The sequence below is a fragment of the Etheostoma cragini genome, chromosome 9 (genome assembly GCF_013103735.1).
Source record: "Etheostoma cragini isolate CJK2018 chromosome 9, CSU_Ecrag_1.0, whole genome shotgun sequence".
Taxonomy (NCBI): domain Eukaryota; kingdom Metazoa; phylum Chordata; class Actinopteri; order Perciformes; family Percidae; genus Etheostoma; species Etheostoma cragini.
In genome coordinates, this window is record NC_048415.1 from 14,494,184 (window position 1) to 14,519,791 (window position 25,608).

Below are 25,608 nucleotides of genomic sequence, written 5' to 3' on the forward strand. Positions count from 1 at the left end.
CCTCTGTCTTTGGTTAACCCACATTCATCCTTGTTTATGTTACGCCCATCTTTAACAACGGGCCAGGTCGTAACAACACACCCCTCTACCCACCACTGTACACACCACTGTACACACCACTGTACATGGACTGGGAAAAAGGACACTGAACTCACTGGTGACAGCTGTGCCATTCCCACTCATGTCTGGGCTTCACTGGGAGGAAGTCTGCTGTTCCTTGGTTCTTCACTCGCTGTGGAAACCGCAGCAGGACCCTGTAGTCGAGGTCCCTCACATTCGGGTGATTTGCAGACCTAAAGCAAAGTGAAACAGAAAAGGAATGAGGCACGTTTACCTAAGTATCTTCACTTAGTACTAAATAACTAAGAGCACAGCTGGGGTTGACTTTGATCACCTCTTTTTGTTTGCTGTGTCTTTACATCACTTTATCCTGTACACACACCTCACTGCACATTGAACTCCTTCTCCTCCTCTTTACATAACGGTGCATTACTGTGCAAGCAACAGGGGTGGTTTCGGGTCTTGCCTCATCAGTTTTTGCATTCACCTCAGGAATCCTTTGCCTTTCACTTCAAAGATTCTTTAACTTGGCAAAGTGGCTGCTGAGATCAGAGGAGAGAATCTAGTTGCCAGGTTTATGTCCAGCCGCTCTGTCCAAATGGGCCTGAGGCCAACACACATCCTAATGTGGCAACCTCATAAGACACCCTCAATCATTATCATTATTAATTGATGTACGAGTGTCTACCCCATTGGTTTTTATGTTTAATGCAATGTAATGTCATATATAAATAAAAGCACCTGGAAAGACAGTTTTCTTCAGCAGCACAGCGAAGTGCGTACATCTGCACCCTCTGGATGTAAGAGGCAGCTTGGATGTAGTAAGGGTCAGGAACCAAGTCTGGGAGACCTGCAAAAAAATCATCTTCAACTTTAAATGAATGTTATGTATGAATGCAAACATCCATTGACTCAGCCAAACACACATTTCCTTTGGTTAAGACTTTTGAAAATAGGAGCTTCAAACTTAGTCTCTCTTCTGGAAAAGACGTGTAAGTTTTTCAATAATATTCTCTAAGGAAGTTAGGGCAGAAAACATGAATTAATCATGCGGCATAAACGCAACCATATTTATATCTACTGATTCGAAATATAGACAATTGAACATATCTTAATGTTAAACAAGTAGTTGTTTGTTTTACCTGAGCACATTTGCAATCAAATACTTTAATAGCATACTTCTGCAGATTATTGAATGGAAAACTTTGGATATACTCTCATAATTTATATTCTCTCATAACTATATATATGTATATATATAACTTATATCAATAGGCCGTTTAATTTGAATGTTGCTCAGAGGTTTTCATACTGGAGACATTAGTTTTGTCCTTAACTCTGACTTTTATTAAAGATTAATATAGGGGGATTTCACTTTTTTTAAATGAGCATGGGGAATATGTGCCTCAGCATTGCTCCACTCAGGGCTCCACAGGGTGTTATCAATTGAGATTTTTTTTGATTATGTACAAACTACGAGTTTTAGGCTATCCACTTGTCCTCCTCCCTTGCGACTCACCATTATGGAAGAACCTGGTGCCATAACCCGGTCCTGGTGGTGGGTGAACACTGACCCTGTTTCTATGGTCCGGCGGGTAAACATTATAGAAAACTGAGTTCCTGTGATGAATACTGTGCGGATCCCGTGCTTCATCCATATCCATAGTCCTTGCTGCATCCGACCTCGTACGGGGAAAGTGTATTTCTACGGAGTTACTGGACAGCGCTGTGGGAGACTCATTTGATTCCGCAGTCATCGAGTGCGTGCTTTGCGCAATGCGAGTTACCAAACTGGTTTGCTGCGGCATGCGACGTGCGTCCCCCCTATCCTCTCTTATGGTGTCCCACGCAGCTATGGCAGGTGACCGGGCAGCTGACTCCGAGCTTATCCTTCCGCCTTGACTGTGCGTAAAGCCCGCTGATCCTACCGGTGACGTCGTGGCGTGTTGTGCGCCAGCTCCAGGTGCACTCCGGCCTCCTCGTGGGACACCACTGCCGGAGAACTCCTGGATGGTGGTGAAAGCCGCGGCGCTGCCGTTTGACACTTCCTGGTGTGAAAGGTATCCCATAGCCACAGCCTCTCTGGGGGTTGCGAAGCGCGGAGGGGACTGACTGTGAGTCCCGGGTGTACTCGAGGCGAGTAAATACTGATCTGAATCAACACCAAGAACCGATTTATCCATTTGATTGAGGTTGTTTTGTTGAGATTGATCCCCGGCTGCCTCCTCGAGGTCTCCATGTCTGGTTCTACTGGATCTACTGAGCGCAACATGAGGATGAAGTCTGTTTAAACTGTTTTTAGTTGTCAATATGATCTGAGTGCGTCTTCTGGTCTGCGCAGGGGAGCGATATTGAGTCCCTGTGCTCATTAAACTGTACACCTGACCATTATTCTCCCACTGAATCCTGTGTCTCCACGGTCCGACACGTGCACGTAAACGGTGCTGACCGGTTCCAAAACACACCAAAACATCTAGTAGACAGACTAATACAAGCACAAACTTCTCCATGGCTCAATATGTTGGCGTCTCTGTGAAGAGCTCCAACACTGAGACACTGACGACGATCATTTGAGTTTGAGCTGGGAGTGATGGGGTGGTGGTTTGAATAAACTCCACTCAGTCACGCAATTGCGCACAGCATCATAATGAGAGAGAGAGAGTTCCATACCATTAATGCGGAATGATATGTTACAACATTCTTTGCATTATTATATTTTGATATATTTTGAATTGTCATGTTTTTTTTGCGCATAGGCTAATAAAGGCATTTCCACCGTAAATTGGTGCATACAAGTGTGTCAGAATGTAGGAAATTAAGTCTTTGACGATCCAAATTTTCCTGGGGGAAGACACCCAGACGCCCCATCATGGCACATACAGTACAGAATACCCACTACAATACATCAGACTACACCACTGTTTTTATCCAAATATCAGCAAGGAGCGTGACTCAGTTTAACCATTTCACCACCGTTAACTGAGTGTGCTTCATTTGTTTCGGCATGTGTGTGAAGACAGTTATCAAAACATTAGCCGGTGGTGAAGAAGAAGAAGAATTTAAGATCATAAACTCCCATGTGTAAATCAAGTCTGTTCCATTTATTAATATTAACTCATCTCACAACATACAAGTCAAAATTTACATATATACACAGTATAAGTACAAATAACAATAAAGAGAAAACAAGAAAACAAGACATATATTCACATTCATTACAGGTGAATATATGTGACATATTTACATATCCCAAAACATTAAAATAAGTAAATCTCTAATTAACTTATTGTATTAAAATATAAAAAGACATCAAAAGGATCATGTGGTGTGCAAACAAATGAACAAATAAACACATAACTGCTTATACCAAAATTCATGTCTGTGGCGTCACTGAGGATCCATCTGTGTTGTCGTGGCTGGCCCGTCGTGGCTGGAACTGGGTCCCACATTCTGGGCTGATGGCCTGGCCTGCTCAAGCTCGTCTTCGTCCTCCAGGGGGAGACAGAAGTTAGTAGGTTTGTTCTGAAACATTCAAATTTTCTTCTATTACTTAATTGTATTTCAATCTCAAAGTAATAAATCAAAGTTGGTTTATCAAACTACTCTTCATATATGCATGCATGACTATACATTTTCAATGTTTTTATGATCAGTTGACCTTCTGTGCATCACTATGACTTTGGAATTAATTGTATGTATAATTAAAGTAAAATAACAACAATGCCTCTACTTCCCTATAATTAGTACCAGATTACATAGCTCTTTCCAGGAAAATTACAGACCCGTAAAACAAAGCAGCTGTTATTATTAAGTTGATGGCTATATGTTTGTGTGCTTTCTTTGTCTGTGCATTTGTAAGAACTGTACCTCGTGGCTGTCCTCTAGAGCTTGCATGATGGCTGCCACCACCAGGTTTACCAGCACAAACTGGGCCATAACCACAAAACTGGAGAAGAAGAGTGGAGAGACCCAGTACAAGTAGTTCGAACAGCCCTCATCGTCGGGACGGCATCCCCTCAATGTGTCCTTGAGAAGCACAGAGCAAGATTCATAAATGAAAAAAGAGGCACAAAGACATTACAAAATCGTTCTTACTTTTAAATCTTGACTGGTAACCGTTAAATCTGACAATAAGAAACTTGAAAGATGTATTTAAAAAATTCCGAAATAAACCAAAAAAAACAACTTCTTATGACTTGGGATACAACATTGTTGCAACACTTGGAGTTGCGGGAAATAGAGAAAATTGCAAAAAATTGTGATTTATTTTGTATGGTTCTTTAAAAATAAAATGGAAATTCCTGCTCCATCGTGTGTGTTTGTGTGTGTGCGCCTGTCAGTTGCGGGGGGAACTCGGCAGCACCGGCCGCGGCAGAGAGCAGACAGGATTGAAACAGCAGCCACTTCCGCGACATCGGAGTGAAAAATCATTACAGCGGACTTTGATGTTAAAATGTTTACAGGTTGGCAGGATGGTCTGACATGTTTTGTACGGTCTTTCACTGTACGTTTTGTTGGCAAATGTGAGATGTTTGAGTCACACACGTCTCCTTAAACAAGGAAATGAATATGGCCACCTACATGTGACGGCAACCCGTTCTCACTCCAGCTTGGTCATTGGCTCTCAGAGTCACATACTGATACAAAGTCTGGCGCGTGGGACGGCTGGGATTGGTTGAAGTTGCGGGAAACTCCCGCTATTGGTAAACTTGCTAGGTTTGGGTATAATAAATATATAGAGCTTGTGTATCTGCATGTATGAGTGTGTACATACTGCCATTATCCCGCTCCAGTTGTCTCCGGTGCAAACTTCGTAGAGCGTGAGCAGGGCCATCCCAAAGTGTTTGAAATTGGCGTATTGATGTAAACCCAGGCAAATGTTATCGTTGGTGCATTCTGATTGACACAGAGGCAGAAAACACAGACATACAGAAGTGATTTTTCTGCACCATGGACATTTTTCACTTCAAATAAAATCCTTTAGATGTGTGTTTGAGTCAGCTACTAAGAAGCTATCACATACAGTTTATTTAGCCCCCAAAATAAAATGTGATTTTTTCTGTTTTTTAACATATTAATAGTGTGGCATTACCGTAGTATAGTATTTGTGATAAATGTCATAGTCCACTGTGAGAATAAGCTGAAACCACATTAACTATGCTCTGGGTTGGCTGTGGTATTTGCTAAAACTACAACATGTTTAGTTTAAGCTTTCTTGCTTTCCATGGCAACAATATAGATGCTGAGCAAACATGGGATCAGTTCTGGGACCATGATCCTTTGTAGTAAGCCTAATTATGTATGTGTATGTTATGCTAGTAGTTTGACTGACCTAGCCTGCCAAAGAGCTCCACTCCCAGCGCAGCGTAGATGAAGAAGAAGAATGCAAAGAGAAGACAAATATTTCCAACCTGAAATCAAAAGGCTTGTTAGATCCTCCACACAGCCAACTTTATGTACCTCAACTTGATGGAACTACAAGCCTTTTTTTGAGACAGGCTATCATTAAAGACAGGCCATGATTTCTAATTACCATTTTTTTCAAAGCACATGTCATTTTTTTTAGTATTTTTGCTTTTTCTCTTGTGCTCCCATTTGCTGTTATTGGCTGTTGCAGCTGCAAACAATACACTTAATGTGTCTGTTTAGTTGTAAAACAATAATCTGCATACCATAAAATTGTGGGGGGGGCATTCGAAAATTCATTAAATGCAGGTGCGTGTTTTACCTGTGATAGCGTCTTGATAATGGTTTTCAGCAGAACTCGTATCTTTTTGGCCTTTAGCACTGAAGTGGGACAAAGGAGTTGTGTAAATAACTTTGTATATGAGCATACACAACACACACAAACAGTTAGACATTTTACACAGATAAAAAGATTTCCCTTTGGCGAGTGTGTACAGTGGGGCTCGAAAGTTTGGGCACCTCAGGTAAAAACATGTATTAATGTGGATAAAATAGCCAAGAAAATATGGAAAAATCTCCTAAAAGAATAAAATGACAGATCAGACATTCGTATATGTCACAAAAATTTAGATTCTATTTCCATCATTTACGCTTTTAAAAATAACAACAAGAACAAAAAACTGGCGTCTGCAAAAGTTTTGCCACCCTGCAGAGTTAATACCTTGTACTGCCCCCTTTGGCAAGTATCACAGCTTGTAAACGCTTCTTGTAGCCGGCCAAGAGTCTTTCAATTCTTGTTTGAGGTATCTTCGTCCATTCTTCCTTCCAAAGTCTTCCAGTTCTTTGAGATTTCTGTCTGTCACGCACTGCTCTTTTAAGGTCTATCCATAGATTTTCAATTATGTTGAGGTCAGTAGATTGAGATTGAGATTGTTTTGAGGTGTGTTTGTGGTCATTATCCATTTTCAATTCAATTTTATTTATAGTATCAATTCACAACAAGAGTTATCTCAAGACACTTTACAGATGGGGTAGGTCTAGAACACACTCCAGAATTTACAAGGACCCAATAGTTCTAGTAGTTTCCTCCAGAGCAGGCAACAGTGCGACAGTGGCGAGGAAAAACTTCCTTTTAGGCAGAAACCTTGGTCAGACCTTGTGTCTGACGGGCCGGTTGGGGTTAGTGGAAATAACAAAAATAGAAAAAGTAGTAATTTGTAGAACCCATCCTGTCTTTAACTTCAACTTTTTCACAGATGGCATCAAGTTAGCGTCCAAAATTTGCTGAAATCTTTTTGAATCCATTTTTCCTTCTACTCGTTAAATGTTTCCTGTGCCACTGGCTGCAATACAACCCCAAAGCATGTTTGATCCCCCCATGCTTAACAGTTAGACAGAGGTTATTTTCATTAAATTCTGTGCCCTTTCTTCTCCAAACGTACCTTTGCTCAATCCGGCCAAAAAGTTCTATTTAACCTCATCGGTCCGCAGAACGTGTTTTCACAATGCATCAGGTTGGTCTATATGTTCTTTGCAAACTTCAAACGCTGATTTTTGTGATGAGGACGTAGAAGATGTTTTCTTCTGATGACTCTTCCATGAAGAACATATCTGTACAAGTATCTCTTTATAGTGGAATAGTGTACCACAACTCCAGTGTCTGCCAGGTCTTTCTGGCTGGAACATGGATTTTGACTTGCTTTTCTCACAATCCTGCAAGCTGTTCTGATATTTGTCTTGGTCTTCCAGATCTTGCATTAACTTCCACTGTTCCTGATGACGGCCATTTCTTAACTAAATTCTGAACAGAGGATATTGGCATCTGAAAACGCTTTGCTATCTTCTTATAGCCTTCTCCTGCTTTGTGAGCATCAATTTTTCCATCTTTTCTTGGCTTCTTTATGCACATTATTACAAATTGTTACCTGGGGTGCCCAAACTTTTGAACCGCAGTGTATATGAGTATACCTTGTGCTAGTCTGAGTACTCTACAGACTCTAAGGATGCTGGGATTAATGGGAATTGAGTCTGCCATATCCATCACTTGGAAAACAATACTGAGTATTGAAATCAAGACAACAGCGATGTCCAGCAGATTCCATCTAAACACATACACACAAAGTCATGCAACCTTTTAGGCACCAGGAATACCAACATTCAAAAGCAAATAAGGAAATTCAATTCTCACTTATTCTAATGTGTTACCTGCTTTGTATGAACCTCAGTATGCCAAACGCCACAAGCTTTAGCATGACTTCGATGATCAGGATGATGGTGAACACATAGTAGGAATAGTCTGTAATCTTCTCTACATACTTAACACACACACACACACACACACACAAACACACACACAAACACATACACACAGGTTTATTTCTATACCCTCACACAGTCAATGCAAATTTGTTTTTGGTATCAGTTCTAAGATGTACACAGTGATTGTGTGTGTGTGTGTGTGTGTGTGTGTGTGTGTGTGTGTGTGTGTGTGTGTGTGTGTGTGTGTGTGTGTGTGTGTGTGTGTGTGCGCGCATTTACCAGAGGTTGATCATAATGTTGGATAGTCATCATCATGACACTGAGGAAAATTACGGCAGCCATGAAGAGGTCCAGGACGTTACTGGTACAGAAAGTGTGGATAGACCGACGAATGGGGGAGTAATCTGTGTAATATGGAATCTCCTCAGACTCTGCAACACGCACACACATGCAGATAAACACAAACAGCGAAATGGAGACAAAGTTGTAACAAACACTCAAAACATTTAGAGCTACAATAGCCAATACTTTTATAACAACAATATGATAAAATGTGTGTATGTGAAAGGAGTCGCTTGTTGTGATGCACCCACAGAGAAGTATCATACGATTCTGCAGTTCACCTAAAGTCTAAGTAGCCTTTTAATATCTTTCAGGTAATTTACTTTGTTTCGATTCATTCTCACCGCTCTCATCAACATTATTTCCAGATGATGACTGTACACGACCTGTCCCAATACATGTATCAAGCCTACGTGATCAGCAATTGTTTGCGTGACTTAACCAGGCTGTCAGTTTCATTTTTCACATTAGACTCTGAAATGTGTTGCTTGGGAAAATAGATCACTAACAGGCTACTCCATTCTTCTCACCCTTGCACTGGTCCTGTGATACTGTGGAATTTTCTAGTAATGCTGTATCTACTTTTTTTTGATTCTGCTGGCACTGGTGGAAGGTCTCCACCATTACACCAATAAACATGTCGAGAAGAAAAAAGCTCAGAATCATGAAGCTGATGAAAAAAATAAGCATCCATTCGTTGTAGTTCGTTATAGGCTGAGAGGAAAAGACAACAATAGAAAGATTAGATTTAATTTTCTTGTGCATAAGAAATTAAAAATAAAGAACCAATTTATTACACTGCCATCTCAGGAGGGCAAAACCACCCTTGCATTTAATATCTCTCTCTTCCCTTCCAATTTACATATCAGTGTAAAAATATAAATCAGACATTTTGCCAGCAACAATACCTGTTGGTCAACTCCCACAGCATCCAGCCCATCATACATAATGTTCACCCAGCCATCCTTAGAGTACATTACGAATAAGGACATCAGAGCCTGAATGGGAAACAGAAATAACTGTTGAGTCAACAAAAGGCGATTATCCAGGTCCTAATATAATTAGCTTTTAAGTTCATTTACGGAATACAAATTCATTACAGTTAGTCAAAAATGGTTAATATGGCAAATATGTAATGAACTATATTGGGTGACGATTAAATGACATTTGTAAAAGGTGTGTGCCAAGAAGGCAAGAACCAAGCCTGTATATCCATACCTGAGGCAGGCTGTCAAAGTTGTACACCTTTTGTACCCAGCGATAGTTGGCCGACAGACATTCAATCTTGTTGGTGATGTTGACTGTGTTTTGACCCAGACAGTAGAAGAACTTCCCTTTGAACAACTACAGTGTTTTGTTAGAAAAAGACAGAGACAAAGTGTCTATTGTGTTATTTTGCCAACTGCATCAAAGCTGTCACTATCAATGCCAGAAATAACAGGAATGAATTTCTCTGTGTTTACTATTAGTGCTGGCCAGGGGTCATGTTGTTCATTTCTAAAGCTTAATTGTAAGTCAGGGTATAACAAAGCTGTGTGTGTGTGTGTGTGTGTGTGTGTGTGTGCACAAGTGTGTGCGAGTGCATACATGGGTGCTTGAGTGTGCATCCCCCACAGTACCTGCAACCCAAGAATGCCATAAAAAAAGAGGAAGGCACAGCAAATAATAACAATGTTCCCAATGGGTTTAACCGAAGCAATCAGGGCTTCCACAGCCAGCTTCAGTTTTGGGGCTCGCTTGATCACCCTGGAACACACAAACATAGACAAACAGATGTTTTTTATAACCAGCACATGTACGACCAGACAAACTGCCCCAAAGATTAAATAAGATTGGATGCTGACACAAAAAACAGTTTCTGTACATAAGCACTGGTATCAACCCACACAAACATTAAACAATCATCTGTACTGTATACACGCAAAAATTCATGATGTACCTCAGCGGGCGCAGTGTGCGTAGCAGGCGCAAAACTTTGAGCATGCCCAGCATATTTTTTTCACTTGTACTGGCCAAAGAGACTGAGACGTCGACTAAAGACAGTAACACCAAAAAACCATCCACAGCATTCCAGGCAGACCGGCAGTAGCTCTCCTTCCCAAACAGCAAACCAAGAGCAATAACCTGGTGTAACAACACATCAATTCCAACATATTACTTTATATACAGTCTTGTCGTTTCTTTAAAATTCTCCTAAAAATCCAATGTATTGATTTTAAGGTACAAAATAATTGGTCTAAAATTATAACAAAGAAATGTCAAAATGGTTTCAGGCTGTACAACAGTCAGTTAAATAAATTGAGCTCTTCCCTTACACATTGTTTATTTTTCTTGGTTGATCTCAACCCAGCAGGGGATGGAAAGTTCATTCAACAGCTCAGAAGCCATGAAGTAATTGTATGCATTAGAACAAACAAAACATTGCATTGAATAATTAACCTTGATGTTTACCTTAAAGAGCATCTCTACAAAGAAAACAGCAGAGAAAACGTAACCGGCTGTATTCAGGACCCAACGCTCCTAAAGGGAAAAATTAGATTCCTTTTTAACGTGCTTCTTTGTATCACAAATAAAAAAACTCATTACATATTATGTGTTCCATGAAATACAAAACATCCAACTTGTCTGTTTGAAAGTTTGTGACTGTATTTGCCATCTCTCCTCACAGATTACATGTAGTAAGATTATACTGTTTGTGTGCATCTGTCAATATTTGTATGTGTCTAATAGGACAGGGTTTGTATGTTAAGGGTTTACTGTATTTCCCTCTCCAAAGGAACAGTAATTGTAGGTGTCTCACCATGCTTTTAGGGTCTATTGCAGGCCTCTCCATAGCGATGGTGGCACAGCTGAGGAGAATGAAGACCAGAATAATGTGGTCGAACAGCTTGTGAGAGATCAGTCGTTGACAAAAGATGCGGAGCCTGAACACAAACACACGCACACAAAATGGCCATAGTCAGTTAAACATCAGAGGTGAACCAAGGGAATAAAAGAGACAGTGAAATGTCCCTGTAATAATCCTTCAGTCATCTTTTGGCATTCTGTATGCAAAGTATGTATCAAAGAAACATTTTTGTGTTTTCTATCAAAATCTCTCTTTCCCTTCCTGTAAAAAAGTGCTTACCTGTTCTGTGGCAAAAACACATAACATGACCACTCTTCACGTTCTTTGCACCAGTTGACCATTTTCTGGATCAAGTTCAAACATCTCTGCATGGGTGAAGAGTTACATATCAGTCACCTCTCTTTATCCAAAGCATGAAGAAAACACTTAAAAGAACTACCAACAACACTACAGGGGGGGGGGGGGGGAATACCAGCAAATGTTGCTTAGAATATAAGCAAAGAGACCAAATTAGCTTGATCATGTTACTTTCTGCTACATTATTGTGTATTAAACCTTGTAAAATCTCTAACGTCCCACACCTGACTTCTTATACTATCACTATTAGGAACTTACATTGCCCCCATTGGTATCTGTTGGGGCAGAGTCGTCCCCTGGGGCTGCGTTAATCGCATTGTTTATCCTGGGACAACAAAGAGAGAAAGAGAGGCCTCGGTTGGGTCCTGTGGGGCCCTGTGACAACAAGAAGTACAGCAAATGTGATTGGGGGTTTGTTTGAGCAAGTACTGGACCTCAAGTGTCCAGACTGTAACTATTAGTAAACGTAAAAGTAAGTAAAAGTTTCTTACCACCAATTATTAGCCCAGACCTCTCAACAGATTCTGAAACTACAGTTTGCACTTCTAAGAACTTACGTTGCTATTGTTATCTGTCTGTGCAGGGTTTTCAGGGGTCAAGATTTCCGGAGTGGAACTGGTAGACTCACAGGAAGGGAGAGAAGAGTCTTGATCCATACTTGAGAAGCGCTGCAACCACAGGAAATAGAGTTTGGCAGATGTGTAAGTGTTTGAGTGTGCCGTACTTAAGAGCCATGTTTGGTGTAAAACAGATAGCTCTGGGAGAAAACTAAGACAGAGGTCCTTACCCTAGCCTGGAAGCTCTGAACCACTATACCCACAAGTACATTGAGAAGAACATGTTTTCCCAAAATAATGACCGCAATAAAGTAGAGAGAGGCCCATTTGGAGGTTTTTGCCATAGCGTTGTACATCACCACATTCCAGTCATCCTGAGTCAGGATCTGGATTGAGAGATTTAATGAAAGAGAGTTTTACAGATAGAAATTGCGGCAGAAATGGCATGACAATGGAATGGAATTATTAAGTCAAAAACTAACCTGGAACACCGTTACCATTGACCAAAGCAGAGTGTCAAAGTTTTTCCGCTCAACGATGATATTTCCATGCTGCGTCTCGAAGAAGAATTTGCCTCCAAACAGGTGCATACCCATTACACTGCAGAGTACCAAGAACATGCATGCACAATCATTGAGATGCATCTTTTGGGAGATCGTTATCATATTAGTAATAGAATAGCATCTTTTGGAATTTGCTGTGACATTACAGATGTCTACAGGCATACAGACAGACACAAGGCGAGGGAGGATTTGTGTGTGTACACGCCTGAAAATAAAGATGACAAACAGCAGTAGCATGCAGAGTGTGGCTGCCTCTGTCATGGTCCTCTTCAGCACGAGCAGTTGTCTCTTCAGGTAAGGGAGGAAGTGAAGCAACCTCACAAACCGCAGCAGACGAAATGCACGCAGAACTGACAACCGGCTGTCTGCTTTGGATATTATCTCCCACAAACTGAAAACCACAAACAACCATGTCTTTGATATAATGTATGTTGAGTTTATAGGTAATATTGTGTTTACTTTATGACTTAATCTAGTCTGAAACAAACACAAGTTACTAGTTTTACAACACTGAGTAAGTGTTGTAAAACTAGTTTAGTTGATACCTGAACAGTTTTTGTGTGTTATGTTTCCAATGAGAGTCAACCCCAACAACAAGGAAATTGGGATTAAATGTGAATTTTAATAATGGCATGTATGTACAAAGCAATGTCAGACTGCATGGAATCATATTACCTGATGATAACAATGACAAAGTCAAAGATATTGTTTGAGTCCGTAAAGTATGTCCACGTGAGAGCCAGCAGCTTTATGATCAACTCCAAAACAAATATAATGGTGAAGACAATGTTACTGATCTGTAACATACGTGTCAACTCCTGGGGCTGTACAAAGAGAGGATGGAAAGAAATAGAGCAAGGGAGGGGTATATATATGGAGAGAAGGAGCAAAAGAAAGTAAAAATGCAAAGGAAGGAAGGAAAAAAAGTAAAGTAGTTACAATTCTAGTGTTCCCTTTGGGGTTCTTAATGTTGGAATATTAGGACATAATTTAAATAGTATCTTTCTTAATTCCCAGCATAACAAGATACTCTAATCAAACCACTACTTTTGAACATTTCAACTGCTCGGTCTATCATTCACCTCACACACCTGAAATTAAATTCAGAGACTTAGACAAGTAGTAAGCAGACACACTTTCATCCTCACCTGGTCATTATGCTCTATGGCCATGGTGACAATACTGAGGAAAACTGCAAACATGACCAATCGGTCAAAGAGTTTACTGTGGACAGTCGTCTTAAGCTTTTCCATGAATGGTCTCCAGACCTGATAGATCTGTCACAGAAAGGTAGTCAGTTAGCAACAATGCTGCTGCTGATGGTTCTGCAGAAAGTTGTTCACTAGTCTCACCATTGAGTCATCAATCCTGCTGCTGCCGCCATGAGGATGCACCTTATGTCTATTGGTAAAAGGAAATAAATAACAGTCAATTTTCAGCTTAAATTAAGACATGTTTTGTTCAGGTAATGTCCCATTGTGAGAAACACAAATTAACTAATGCAAACTCAATTGTTCCATACTCAGAGCATACACACAGATATTACTGCAAACTACAAATCTGACCACAAACAAAACAAAGACCTCCAGGTTGTATGTACATCTTGTACAGTGACTGACCTGTTGTATTTACTGTAGATCGCCTGCAGCCATCCAATTAACTTGCCACAGAGCCGTGCAATAGCCAGAGCACCAACACTTTGCTCTCCTGCATCTTGTTTCATATTGTCCGAGAACTGGGTGGCGATGACGACTGCGCAGACGTTCATCATGATAAAGGAGCCCATCTGGAGGGGAAGTTAAAAGTTGCTAGTAAGAGCTAGGGTTCAAAAACTGCTTAGAGATAATTACACCGGTGATTTAAGCGTTACTGCCCTCAAATTAATTAGGCTATTTATTTTAAGTGTAAACAATAACTCTGTTTCAGGAGCAACACAACAAGCTTTTAGAAAAGTTTGTCTAAATTAAAGCATTACAAGTGGCCCAACTCAAGTTTACAAGTTAAGGGTGGTTATGTCTATTTTTCTACAACAGAGCATGTAAAACAATGTGTCACATAAACATGTCTTAACTAAAATCCGGAGATAACAGATGGCCTTTTCTCCAGTTTATCTTAAGAACTGCACCGAGTAAGGATTAGAGTGAAAATTTGTGTTTCATTAATTGAGTCATTGAATACTACAGTGGTTTGTTGTGGGTCTATTTAAAACAAGGCCCACATTATTGCGTGTAGCATTGGGACCGATATTATGAACCAAATCAAAAAATAGTTTCAATGTATTTTGCTGCCTCTGCTGGATTTTTATAGTTAGTGAAATTACTAAACCAGAATTAGAGACCATTATGTAGCCCAGATTTACCAGTATGGAAGAATCCCAAGACATAATTTTTAGATTTCTTTTTTTGAGACCTTAGAACACTTTAAAATACTGTGGTTGTTACCTAAAACAAAGACAAGTGGCTACTCACAACAGTGACGAGTACAAAAAAAATAACACTCCAGCAAGAATGAGCATCCATAATATAAAACATGATTTCCGCCCATCCTTCCAGTGTGACAACCTGGAGGTAGACAGAGAGTGACAAAATAAAATGTAATATTATTAAGTGACAACATTTTATAAGCTTCTAGTTAAAAACATGGTGAACAGTGGAACAGTGGATTATTATGATAATATTTTTCTGAACATGTACAGTAAAAGTCCTTGTTACCTGGAATATGGTTACCCAGGAGTAAGCAAAGTTATCAAAGCTGATACTGTCCATGTAAGGGTTCTGGTCCCCGGGCCGACAGACATTGTAGTACATGTTCCAGTTGACACAGGCGTTAACACTGGCCCCGGCCCCTGACGAGACTACCCCATTTACAGCTGACGCATACTCGTGAGCAGCCAATGCGCAGGTTTTCCCATTCTGGTGAAAAGGTGGCACATCTCGGCAGTGTTGCATTCCGCTTTTGCCATCACGCGAACAGATAAATGGGAGTTTTTCCTCATACTTGTTCATGTAATATGGACTTAAGGAAACGTTGTACTTTCTGGATAGAAAAAGAACAACAATTTATAGACTCTAGAATTAATACACTCTACATCATGACTTAGCTGTTAGATTTCACATGACAGTTTTTTTGTGCTGTGTTGAAAAAAAGAAAATGTATATAGTAGGTAACGTTATATTTGATACATATATATGCCAGTGATGTGAGTACTTGAGTCCTAGACTTCGACTCAAGTCCGACTGCAGTCACTATTCTCTGGACGTGTGACTAGACTAAAATCCAGCACTAATGACTTGGACTTGGACTCAAGGTTTTTATGAAATCTGACTTAAGCATTCATGAAATGAAGTGCAATTTTCTGAATACTAATGTTTAAATTATGTGTAACAGGTAATGGTAACGACTAGGACTTGGAAATTTGAAAATGCAAATACTGCAAAAGCAGAACAAGCATTTTCCTTACGTGGGAATGTCCTCTCCCAGGAAGCAGCGGTTGCGCAGCTGTCCTGCCCACAGCTGGACTCCCACAACGGCAAAGATTTGGATGACGAAGATGTAGAGGACCATAACATTTCCGAGCATGGGCACGGTGCCTAAGAGTACTGTCACAACGTTGAGCATACCTACACAGATGTACATAAAAAGATGCCGTCAGCTGTAACAAAGACAAGAAAGAAAACTCGAAAGAAGCAGAGTGCTTTGGAAGGTGTAATACAGTGATTGACATCCATTGAGTCACAGTGAAAGTTTGAAAGCTTTCCTTCATATAATTATCAATATTAAAATGACTACATATTGCACTTAATGTATGTACTTGCTGTACTATATGTTTGGAAACACTGAAAAATAAGTTTTGAGGAACAATGCAAAATGTTGAAATGTCGACTTACTTGGTACTCTGCTAATGAGTCGCAATGGCGAGAGCACTTGACAGAACTGCAAGTGGATGTCAAATATTTCAAACATAATATCCATCAACCTGAGGGGACAGTTGCAGACAGAAACAGGGAGAACTGTTTTTTGGGGGTTCTTTCATTTACAAAAATCTAAATGTAGAGCATTATTATGCTAAATATAAAAACCTTTTATAAGCAAGCCAAGAGAAGCTGACAATTGAAAAACTTGTCCTTCTCTAAAATATAAACAAAGTCAGGCCAGTGTGACCAAAGCTGTGCAAACGTTTTTTTGTTTTTTAACAAAGACCCTGCTATATTTGTGAGTGAATTATATGTATGTTGTCTTTAAACACGGGATAAACTGAGACATTAAATAAGATGTTTCCCTAAAGTGACTACTTATCAGTTATCAGTTGGTTATCAGACAAACAAAACAACAAAAAATTGAGAGGCATTGTGGAATACTAACTTTCCAAAGTTGATGAAGAAGTCCAGCTTGTACCAGTGGTTGCTAAGGTAACTCCCTTTATAGCCCAAGACTCCCAGGGCCACAATCTTGATGAGCATTTCCACAATAAAGTAGAGAAACATAAGGAAATCCAATATCTGGCCATACACAAAAAGAAGAAAAAACATATAGTTAAACAGAGTACAATTGCCTATTATATGTCATTATGGTAGTCTCAAATGTGTGATATGGCCTTCTCTTTCCAACATTTTGGCCAGGTTGACCTGTTATAAGAGCAGAAATGTTTTCTATGACTCAACCAGGCCACAACTGAAGGACTGGAGTGAAATGTATTAAACTTGAACAGTCTTACAGTTAAAACTATATAATCTGTTAAAAAAATTATACAACCATTTTCCACACAAAAATATACCATGTATTTAATGACAGATTCACAGCACAGGTATCTAGCCACACTGCAAAAATAGAAAGTGAGGTAATCAGTATTAAACAATGTTGTTTGTGTGTTTGGGGAGTATGGGGAGTAAAGTATGGGGAGTATGGGGAGTAAAGATTTGGAAAATCCACACCAAGGGTAACACTAACCTCCTGTGTGTTGTTTTTCTTTTCCCCGGGCTTGTAAATGGACAAATTTACACAGTTGAGCACAATTATCAGTACAGACAGATAATCCAACCACGTGGAGAAGGAGGTTAAGGTCAAAACACACAGGGTGAGATTAAATTTATTATCAATAATTGAGAATAGAATATTACGTAGAAAAAGCACAGGGGACACAAAAAATATTAATGACCAAATCAAATCATACAATCTTGTAATTCTTTAAATGCCACAGCTAGGCAAGGTGAGTGTATCCTCTAGATACATTCATAAATACATTGGTATGATATCTACTCAAGTTAATATTGTTATTATTATTTTACACATATCAACTTTAAGCAGTAGGAAAGGATATGGGCTATGGGCCACTTGCAGACACCAGTTACGGAGGCTTGTGGTCTGTTTTAAGCAGCCAAAAACTACTGGCCCCAGGTCCGGGTAGGGCAGCAACTCCTCCTGTATGGAGATGCAGTGTGGGTTGGGAAGTTCTTGTTCTGGTAAAGTAAGTGCCATCTCCCGCCGCTGCTTCTCCTTCTGTCCCTTAGTCATGATGAAGTTCAAACACAGATACACTATAAGCAGATCCACAGAGGTGCAGAGAAGAAGTGGGTAAACAGAGGGAAAACAGTCAGGTGATAATCAGAAAGGAGAAGGGGACGGAGAGTCAGTCAAGAAAAAAATGCACAAATAAAACAAGTAACCGGGACATTCTTGTTTCTAAAATATATATTGCTCTCATGTTTCTAAAATGCAATTTGGCAGTGATGTGGGCACTACAAAATATTTACCATACACCATCATATGAAATGTTATATTGGCTAAAAGCCTCAACACACAAAATAATTATCTGTATGGTTAGACACCGGGTATTGTGAGAAATACATTTATTTATTTCATTTAAATATGCATTTCTTGATGTGCATTCAGATTCAGATTCTTTACTTGAGTAAAAGTAGCCACACTGCAATATAAAAACTCATAATTACTTGTAAAAAGAAATGCATTTCTTGCAAAAAAAAACTGTTATATATTATATTAGATATTTAGATTATAATAAATCATGCATCAATGTGTAAGTAGCATGTTAGGGTTACTGGTATGCATCATATTTTAAGAGTTTATCAGGTAATGTAACGTTAAATCTCAATATGTAGCTATGGTATGCTAAATTTGTAAAATAAAAAATACAATTCATCCCATTGAAATGTTACATTTCAGCTTTTCTTTCTTTTTTCTTACAGAAAAAACGCGCAGAAGAGCAAAATAAGTTAAGGTTAGGACGAATGCTGGTTTAAAGTCGTAGCTAGCTAACCAAACTGTGTAACGTTAAAGTAATTATACAACTGACTAGCTTAGCCAGCTAGTTAGCTAACGTTACTGTAATGCAAATAGTTTTTCGGCTGCAGCCCATAATGTCAATTTAGCTAACAGCATGATACGAGTTGTCTTCCGGCTGATACAACAAAAATATGACACTCGGCTTAAATATGTAGCTATCCTTATATAAGTTTGTTCAGGTTACTTTTACCGGTGAGTTAGCTACCTAGCTAATTAGACAAACGTTCAAGTAAGAAATAACGTTAGCGAGCTAACCTAGTGATGTTAGCTATCGTTAAGCATTAGCCAACAGTTTAAATAGCTGCATCGTGTTATAACGCTACATTAAAGAAAAACCTGTACAGTCCCTTGGCTAATACAAGGCAATCTTTGCCCATTTTCCATACTAAAATTAAGTATTTTAAAAGTTAATTGGTGCAGTAAAACTCATTAACCATCAACGTTCACGCCTCTAACCTTAAAAAGATCGTCAGATTACGTGACCCAATTAGGAACTTCAACTTTGTGGTAAAAGCTCTTACTAAAGAAACAAGTAGCTATAACTTGGCTGAGGTTAAATTGTTGTCCACCTGTAAAATTGGTTAGTTATCTATAAAATTTAAGTTTACCTGGTTAACGTTAACATGTCGTGGGAATCTCAACTGTTGTTTCAGTTCGGATAAATATTTGACCATAAACATCAGTTTGAGCTTCACATTCGGTTGCCGTAGCTAACTGTTCTATGTAGCTAGGCCTATTGCATGTAGTGTGAGTGCAACGTTAGCTGTTTTGTTTTGATATGTAACTCAGGCAGAGTCGGTTAGTCGTTGTCAAGGTAATAATAGACGGTATAATTATTGGTATTTCTATTGTAGCTTAATAATATTTTTCTCATTTACAGTTTTTTATTTAAAGAGTGTAATGTGTGAGTGTTTATCTGATGAGCATTGGCACCTTGTACAGCAGCCTCGGCCACAGTGTGAATGCGTGTGAATTGTGAATGGTTCCTGTACTATGTTTTAAAAATAGGGCCTTGAGTAGTCGTTAAGACTAGAAAAGCGCTATATAAGAACAGTCCATTTACATGTATATGAAGCATGTTGATAAAAGCATATAGGAATGATACAGTTCATTTAATGTATTTTAAGCCAGGCATAAAACGTAGTAGTAGTAGTATCAGAAAGTATGTAGTTTCAGAAAGTGTAGGCCTACCAGATGTAAACATATCTGCAGTGAAGTGATGAGTATTGAAAAAGTGATGTATTGTCACATGTGATAAGATCCAAAGCTATAGCTCAAATTGGCTGTTTTACATGGAGGGATTAGAAATCATGTCTGTTTTTTTGTATTTCAAGAGAAAAATGCTCCACAAACTTTTATTTCAGACCCAGGGGATCCATATCTTAATAAGAACATACACAAACACAAAAATACAAAATACAGAGCCTTCCACAATGTTCAGTGTCTAATACACAGAAATGTTTGCCAATGGTTCCACAGTCTGGAAGAGAATCTGACAGAACTGCATAAGGGGTTAGCCAAAACAGTGATTATGTCATTTTCTGACTCAGATACCCTACACATATCTATACACCAGGTTACGTAAAACAGCAAAGCAGCTAGGTACCCCAACACTGAGAAACATATGGCTTGCACTGGGGCTTCTTGGAGCCTTCAGCAGCAGCCTCATGCTGTCATTATAAGTCACTATGAGTTTTCTAATGCTGCCTTGCTTATAACGATACCACAGGTAGGCCGTACAAAGGTGTACAATACGATATAAAGAGTGAGATTTTCACAGAAATACCGAGCACATGCTGAAGTCACGAGACAGCATGTTTGCTTGAGCATACAGCTTCCAACACTGTCTATAGATATATCCTTATCATCAGAAAGGTCATTTGCAATAATATGGCCCAGATATGTAATCTCACTGCACACCATAAGTGCAGTGCCAGAAAGATAGAAGTCAGGAAAGGTCTGTGTTCTCTACTTCTGATAATCATGATCTTACTCTTTTTAGCATTGTTTTTTATATCAAAATCAACACCATACTGCCACATACTCTCAAAAGCTGACACTATATGCGTTAAAGATAACCAAATCATCTGCGTACATAAGGTGATTAATTAGTAGGTCACTAACCCTACAGCCTGTACCACATGCATTTAAAAGACAACTCATTCATATACATATTAAAAAGAAAAGGAGACAGAATTCCTCCCTGGCAAGCACCATTGGTCACTAGGAAGGGAACAGATTTTATGTTCACCCATCTCCCTCTCCTCGTCTGATGCAAGTGCCAATACACCAAGATTCTAATTATAAAACCAGGGACCCCACTTTTAGACAATTTTCAAAATAATTTCTCATGATTAACACAATCAAATGCTTTAGAAGCATTAATGAAGCACAAGAACATTGTGGAATTTTGCCTATTTTATTTATCTAAAATTTCTTTTAATGCAAAAATACAGAAATCAGTGCCATGCTTCCATTTGAAACCAAATGGGTTATCAATAGACAGGACATACCTCTCAAGTCTACACAATATAATATGTCCAGCACTTTGGACATAACACTGGCAGATTGCATACAGTTTGATGATCACTATTTTGTTGGTAACCATTGTTGTATAATCACAATATTACACTTGAGGAGGCCTACACTTCAGTGAGGCATCTTTCGGACCTCAGAGTTAAACCCTATCATGTAAAATGTCAACGTTAAATGCTGATGCAGTTTTAAATGTTTATTACCACAATCTTACAGATACGTCTCTGCTGATTGAGTATCACCTGTGGCCTGAGCTAAAACACACTCACCAAACAAGAGAAAACATCTCAAACATGAACTTAATAGTTACAGTCTATGATCTCATAGCAGTTGCACACCGTTTTGCAACGTTCTGAGATTAAGATTAAGATTCTTTTACACGTGGGCGGCTATTTTCAGAAACGGACATTTCAACCTCTCCGGTTTCAAAAATAGTATTGTGCACACCTGTCACAACTTTTAGAAAAGTGTTCATTTACACGTACCCGTGTATATATGCCGTCAATGCCGTCAAGAGCATGCCAAACCTTTAGGAGGCAGTGTAAGGCAGCATGGTGGCTCAGTGGTTTGCACGTCTGCCTAACAGCAATAAGGTAGTTTCGGGGTGTTGCTCCACAATGTAAGTCTAGTGAAGCTGTGAGTTGCCCATGCGTGCGTCACTTTGCGACAAGTATCATTTGAGATGCTAACAAGAGACTTCTGTAAAGTCAACACAGTAAAAATGGAGCTACTTAATGAAGTTTGTTGACTGCTAGCTACAAGTTAGACACAACAAAAGCTGTCAGTTGAATGGCATTTTGAGCTAACGTTAGCAATCAATCAATCATAGATAGTTTAAAACGTTTTTGAAATGACTGCTAGCTTTGCTACAAGATAGCAATCAAATACAACAAAAGCTGTCCCTGGAGCTTCTGAAACGTTTTTGAAATGATTCCCATCTTCTGTTATTGTTTGTAATGAGAAAAGTTTATTATTTCATGTATTTCACAAATTTCAATATGACAGGTAAATCTTAAACCGTTTAAATCTGAGCACGCGCGACTAACATCTGCACACGACCAGAGCCAGTCTGACTCGTCTCCCATCGGGTATGACGCGTTATGCCGTAAACTGTTTAAATCTGAGCATGCACGACTAAAATGTGCACTCGCCTCACATTGGGAAGTGACATGGGCCCTTCTGTGTGGAGTTTGCAAGTTCTTCCTGTGTTTGCGTGGGTTTCCTCCCACCATAAAGACATGCATGCCAGTTAACTAAGACTACAGTTGAAGATTAGCCAACTGGCTAACACTGCCGCATTTACAGAAATGAAAAATTAACGTGCATTGTTCTAATCAAATAAATAAATCTACTAACAAGAAGCTTAAGCCCATGTTAGCCAATCAGAATCCCCAAAATAGCATCAACAGCAATGAATCACTTCCTCTCTCTTCTTTTCCTTACTTACTCGGCTGCTTAAACCTACGTTTGTCTCAGTTTACATTCAAATCTGCTAACAAAGATTTCAAAGATCTCCATTCTGGCAGGAGTTTTTAGAAAGACTTGTTTTCAGTGGAAAATTCACAAACAAAGGTAAATGTCTCAGTTTGTGAAAATAACACGTACGTTTAACCCATAGACCTTTAATACAGTCTATGGTTTAAACCAACAAGGCCTTAACTTCTCCCTCTTTTCCCTTGGGGTCAAAAATCAAGCTGTTTTACTTAGCGCTCCCCCTAGAGAACTTCCCTTGTGTAGTCTGGATGCAGCAGGTGTTTTTTCGTCGCATTTGTTTTTGGGGTTTGTCTGCTTTTCTTTTTGCGTCACTTATTTTTCCGGGGTTCGTTTGCTTTTCTATTGCATCATTTCTGTATTTGCAGGGCATTTATGCATTTTGTTGTGTTGTGTACAAATTACTGAAGTTTTCTTAATTCGCTTGTGTTTTGTCTATATACGTGTGTTTTCTTAAATTGCAGGGCGGTTGCCCCTGTCGGCCGCCGTGATTAATGGTCTATCAATGTTGGCACACTCATGTTTCCATAACATGTTTCAATTTTCACGTAAAGTGATATTTATTTTACATGATAGACTTTTTAATGACATTGTTCAACTTCTACCATTCAGGAATTCAAATATAATTAGCAACATTGTAGTTTTGTATCTTTTTTATGGAAAATGTCTAATTATTTTCAATAGCCTCCATATCATGTGATCCAGTGACTCAATTTAACATGCACTGTATGACACACTTCAAAGTCAGGTCAAGTTCATATTTATAGTCCTTAATCACTGTAGTATTATATACTGTGTATATACATTATATATATATAATTATCCGAAATGTTTGATATGTGAGAAATGTCAGGGAGCTCTACATTTAATGTGCTTCACTTTATACCATCACATTTATTGCAGGATGGATCATTGAAACCAGGATTCATCTGTTCTGGTCTATACTGTAGTTGAAACTGTAACATGAAGACTGTGCCAGACTGTTTACAGTAATGTCTTTCAAGGTTAAGATTGGTGAATTTAAAAAAACTCAAAACAACATGTTTTGGAGAGAGAAATTACAATAATATTTGTAAAAAAACACACAAAAACAGGCCCTCACCTTTGCCTTTATTTATTTTTTCAGGTTGCATAGACGTGCTGACAGACTTGTAGCCATTAGTGTGGTGCCAGTCCCGAGTGATGGTGACGAAAGCAACCAGCATGCTTGGAATTAGAAGAGGTCTGAGTGTATAAAACCACCTGTATCTGCTTCTGTACCAACAATATATGACCCCCCCCCCCCCCCCTCTAAATATACACACACTGACAAGCTCTCAGAATTTGTGTGAGTATAAATCCATGAGTGAGTGTTAGAAACAGGAGCAGGCGCACGTGCATGCGTGTGTGTAATGGGACATAATCACATGGTAGAGGTCTACATGTAGTTGGCTCAGGCAGGCTGTGACCGGATGGGTGTCATTCCTCCAGCTATGTGACACTCCTCTGTCCATAACTCCTTGACACACAATTTAAAGCGTCCAACGTGACAGACACCAACATGAACACTGCCTTTAGTTTCCATCAAACTAAAAGTGCTTATTTGGTTAAAGGTACAGGAAGAGGCTCTGATATTTAGTTCACAAGTGCTGTTTCAGTGCTATGGAGTAGGCGGAAACCGTACTGGAACGGTTCATACAGGTTACTGTGGGATAGATGAGAATGGAGTTGAGAGGAAACAGTTTTTTCAAGAATTTTGGAGATGAAGGGAAGATTGGATATAGGAAGGAAGTTGTTGAAATTGGATGGGTCGGCACCAGGTTTTTTCAAAATAGGGGTGATGGCAGCAGTTTTTAAGGATGTAGTTCTGGATGTGTTCCAGTGCTGACAGGAGTGGATGATAGCAGAGATGAGGGGGACGAGGGAGGGTTGGCAGGCTTTAACAAGTTGTGTGTGTGTGTGTGTGTTTGGGGGGGGGGGATCAAGTTGACAAGTAGATGGCTTGGATTCTCACGGGCATAATAAAACATGCTCACGAGCAAATTATATAATTTCTACATGTTTACATGCTATCACATTGAGTGAGATTTTCCATGTAGGTAATAAACCTGTGTCCTACATTGAGAAGAAGTTTACTATAGTTACTATAAAGTAGGTCTAGAACGAACTATAATTTACAAAGACCCAACAGTTCCCTCATGCAGCCATGGTTTCTCATTCGCCTTTCACTCGTGTGGTTTGCACAAATTGTTGTGTGCATGGTGTCCTTGATGAACAGATCCACCTGTGCGCTTTAACAGCCATCGCACATACAGCTGTAATTCTTAGCACCACGAGCCTAAGCCAGTGCTGTTTACTGCACGTCATCCTGCTACAGCGTCACAACAATCACCTTCACAAGTCCCTTCATTTCCTAGAGACACACACGTGACAGATTATACGTACCCACAGCTGAAGTCATTGGGAGCTAAAAGAGTGGGTGTTACCGTAATAGGTGTCAATAAAATGAAGGGAAACATGCGCTAGTTATAAATGCCCTGCTTTAGCAAATTGACAGGTGCTTCAGTTTAACTGTTGCTCACTGCTGCTTCATAATAGTTTAAACAACTAGGACTCAAAATGACCCAAATCACCTCACTTTTCTGACTGATTTTAAAATCCAAATGGCCCTTTGTTTCTCTAATGAAAGAAACATTAGTTGTCAACGTACTTTGGGAATGATGAGCTGCAGAATACATGCACCTGACCTGTTCTTTAGTTAGCTGTGGTATGACGAGCTGTTCACACTCTGTGACAGGATAAGGTGTTCCCTCAGTCAGGTCTATCACAAATTAGCCTCAGATGGCATTACAGGCTGTACAGCATATGGTCATCTGTCCTTTGAACTATACTCCCAAAAAAACCTTGAATG

At 39.4% G+C, this 25,608-nt stretch overlaps 2 protein-coding genes across 4 annotated transcripts in view; both read right to left on the reverse strand.

Annotated features, from left to right (window-relative positions):
- Window positions 1–2,655, reverse strand: part of loxl5a (lysyl oxidase-like 5a) — a 6,051-nt gene extending 3,396 nt beyond the window's left edge. The window contains exons 1-3 of the mRNA XM_034881327.1: window positions 1,580–2,655; window positions 802–910; window positions 156–293 (exon numbers count right to left, since the gene is read on the reverse strand). Coding sequence (XP_034737218.1) covers window positions 156–293; window positions 802–910; window positions 1,580–2,570 — 1,238 coding nt within the window. The 5' untranslated portion in view covers window positions 2,571–2,655. The remainder of the gene's footprint in view (window positions 1–155; window positions 294–801; window positions 911–1,579) is intronic.
- Window positions 2,656–3,313: 658 nt separating this feature from the next.
- LOC117950367 (voltage-dependent T-type calcium channel subunit alpha-1I-like) lies at window positions 3,314–19,431 on the reverse strand. 3 transcript variants are annotated; one of them, XM_034881330.1, is made up of 33 exons: window positions 19,301–19,431; window positions 17,710–17,926; window positions 17,340–17,433; window positions 16,755–16,891; window positions 16,280–16,368; window positions 15,853–16,012; window positions 15,104–15,428; window positions 14,861–14,953; window positions 14,012–14,178; window positions 13,745–13,793; window positions 13,541–13,669; window positions 13,068–13,216; window positions 12,598–12,783; window positions 12,312–12,429; window positions 12,060–12,215; window positions 11,830–11,940; window positions 11,531–11,647; window positions 11,195–11,280; window positions 10,868–10,991; window positions 10,519–10,587; window positions 10,007–10,191; window positions 9,687–9,813; window positions 9,286–9,411; window positions 8,976–9,065; window positions 8,601–8,781; window positions 8,005–8,159; window positions 7,672–7,781; window positions 7,435–7,568; window positions 5,789–5,847; window positions 5,393–5,471; window positions 4,835–4,956; window positions 3,928–4,086; window positions 3,314–3,582 (listed from the first exon to the last, which is right to left on the reverse strand). In XM_034881330.1, the coding sequence occupies exons 2-33, from the start codon at window positions 17,901–17,903 to the stop codon at window positions 3,448–3,450; spliced, it is 4,215 nt and encodes a 1,404-aa protein (XP_034737221.1). In that variant the 5' UTR covers window positions 17,904–17,926; window positions 19,301–19,431; the 3' UTR covers window positions 3,314–3,447. The 3 variants fall into 3 exon arrangements, with proteins under 3 accessions (XP_034737221.1, XP_034737220.1, XP_034737222.1); XM_034881329.1 differs by having other exon boundaries at window positions 8,005–8,156; window positions 8,598–8,781; XM_034881331.1 differs by lacking the exons at window positions 17,710–17,926; window positions 19,301–19,431 and having other exon boundaries at window positions 8,005–8,156; window positions 8,598–8,781; window positions 16,280–16,380; window positions 16,753–16,891; window positions 17,340–17,432.
- Window positions 19,432–25,608: the final 6,177 nt, after the last annotated feature.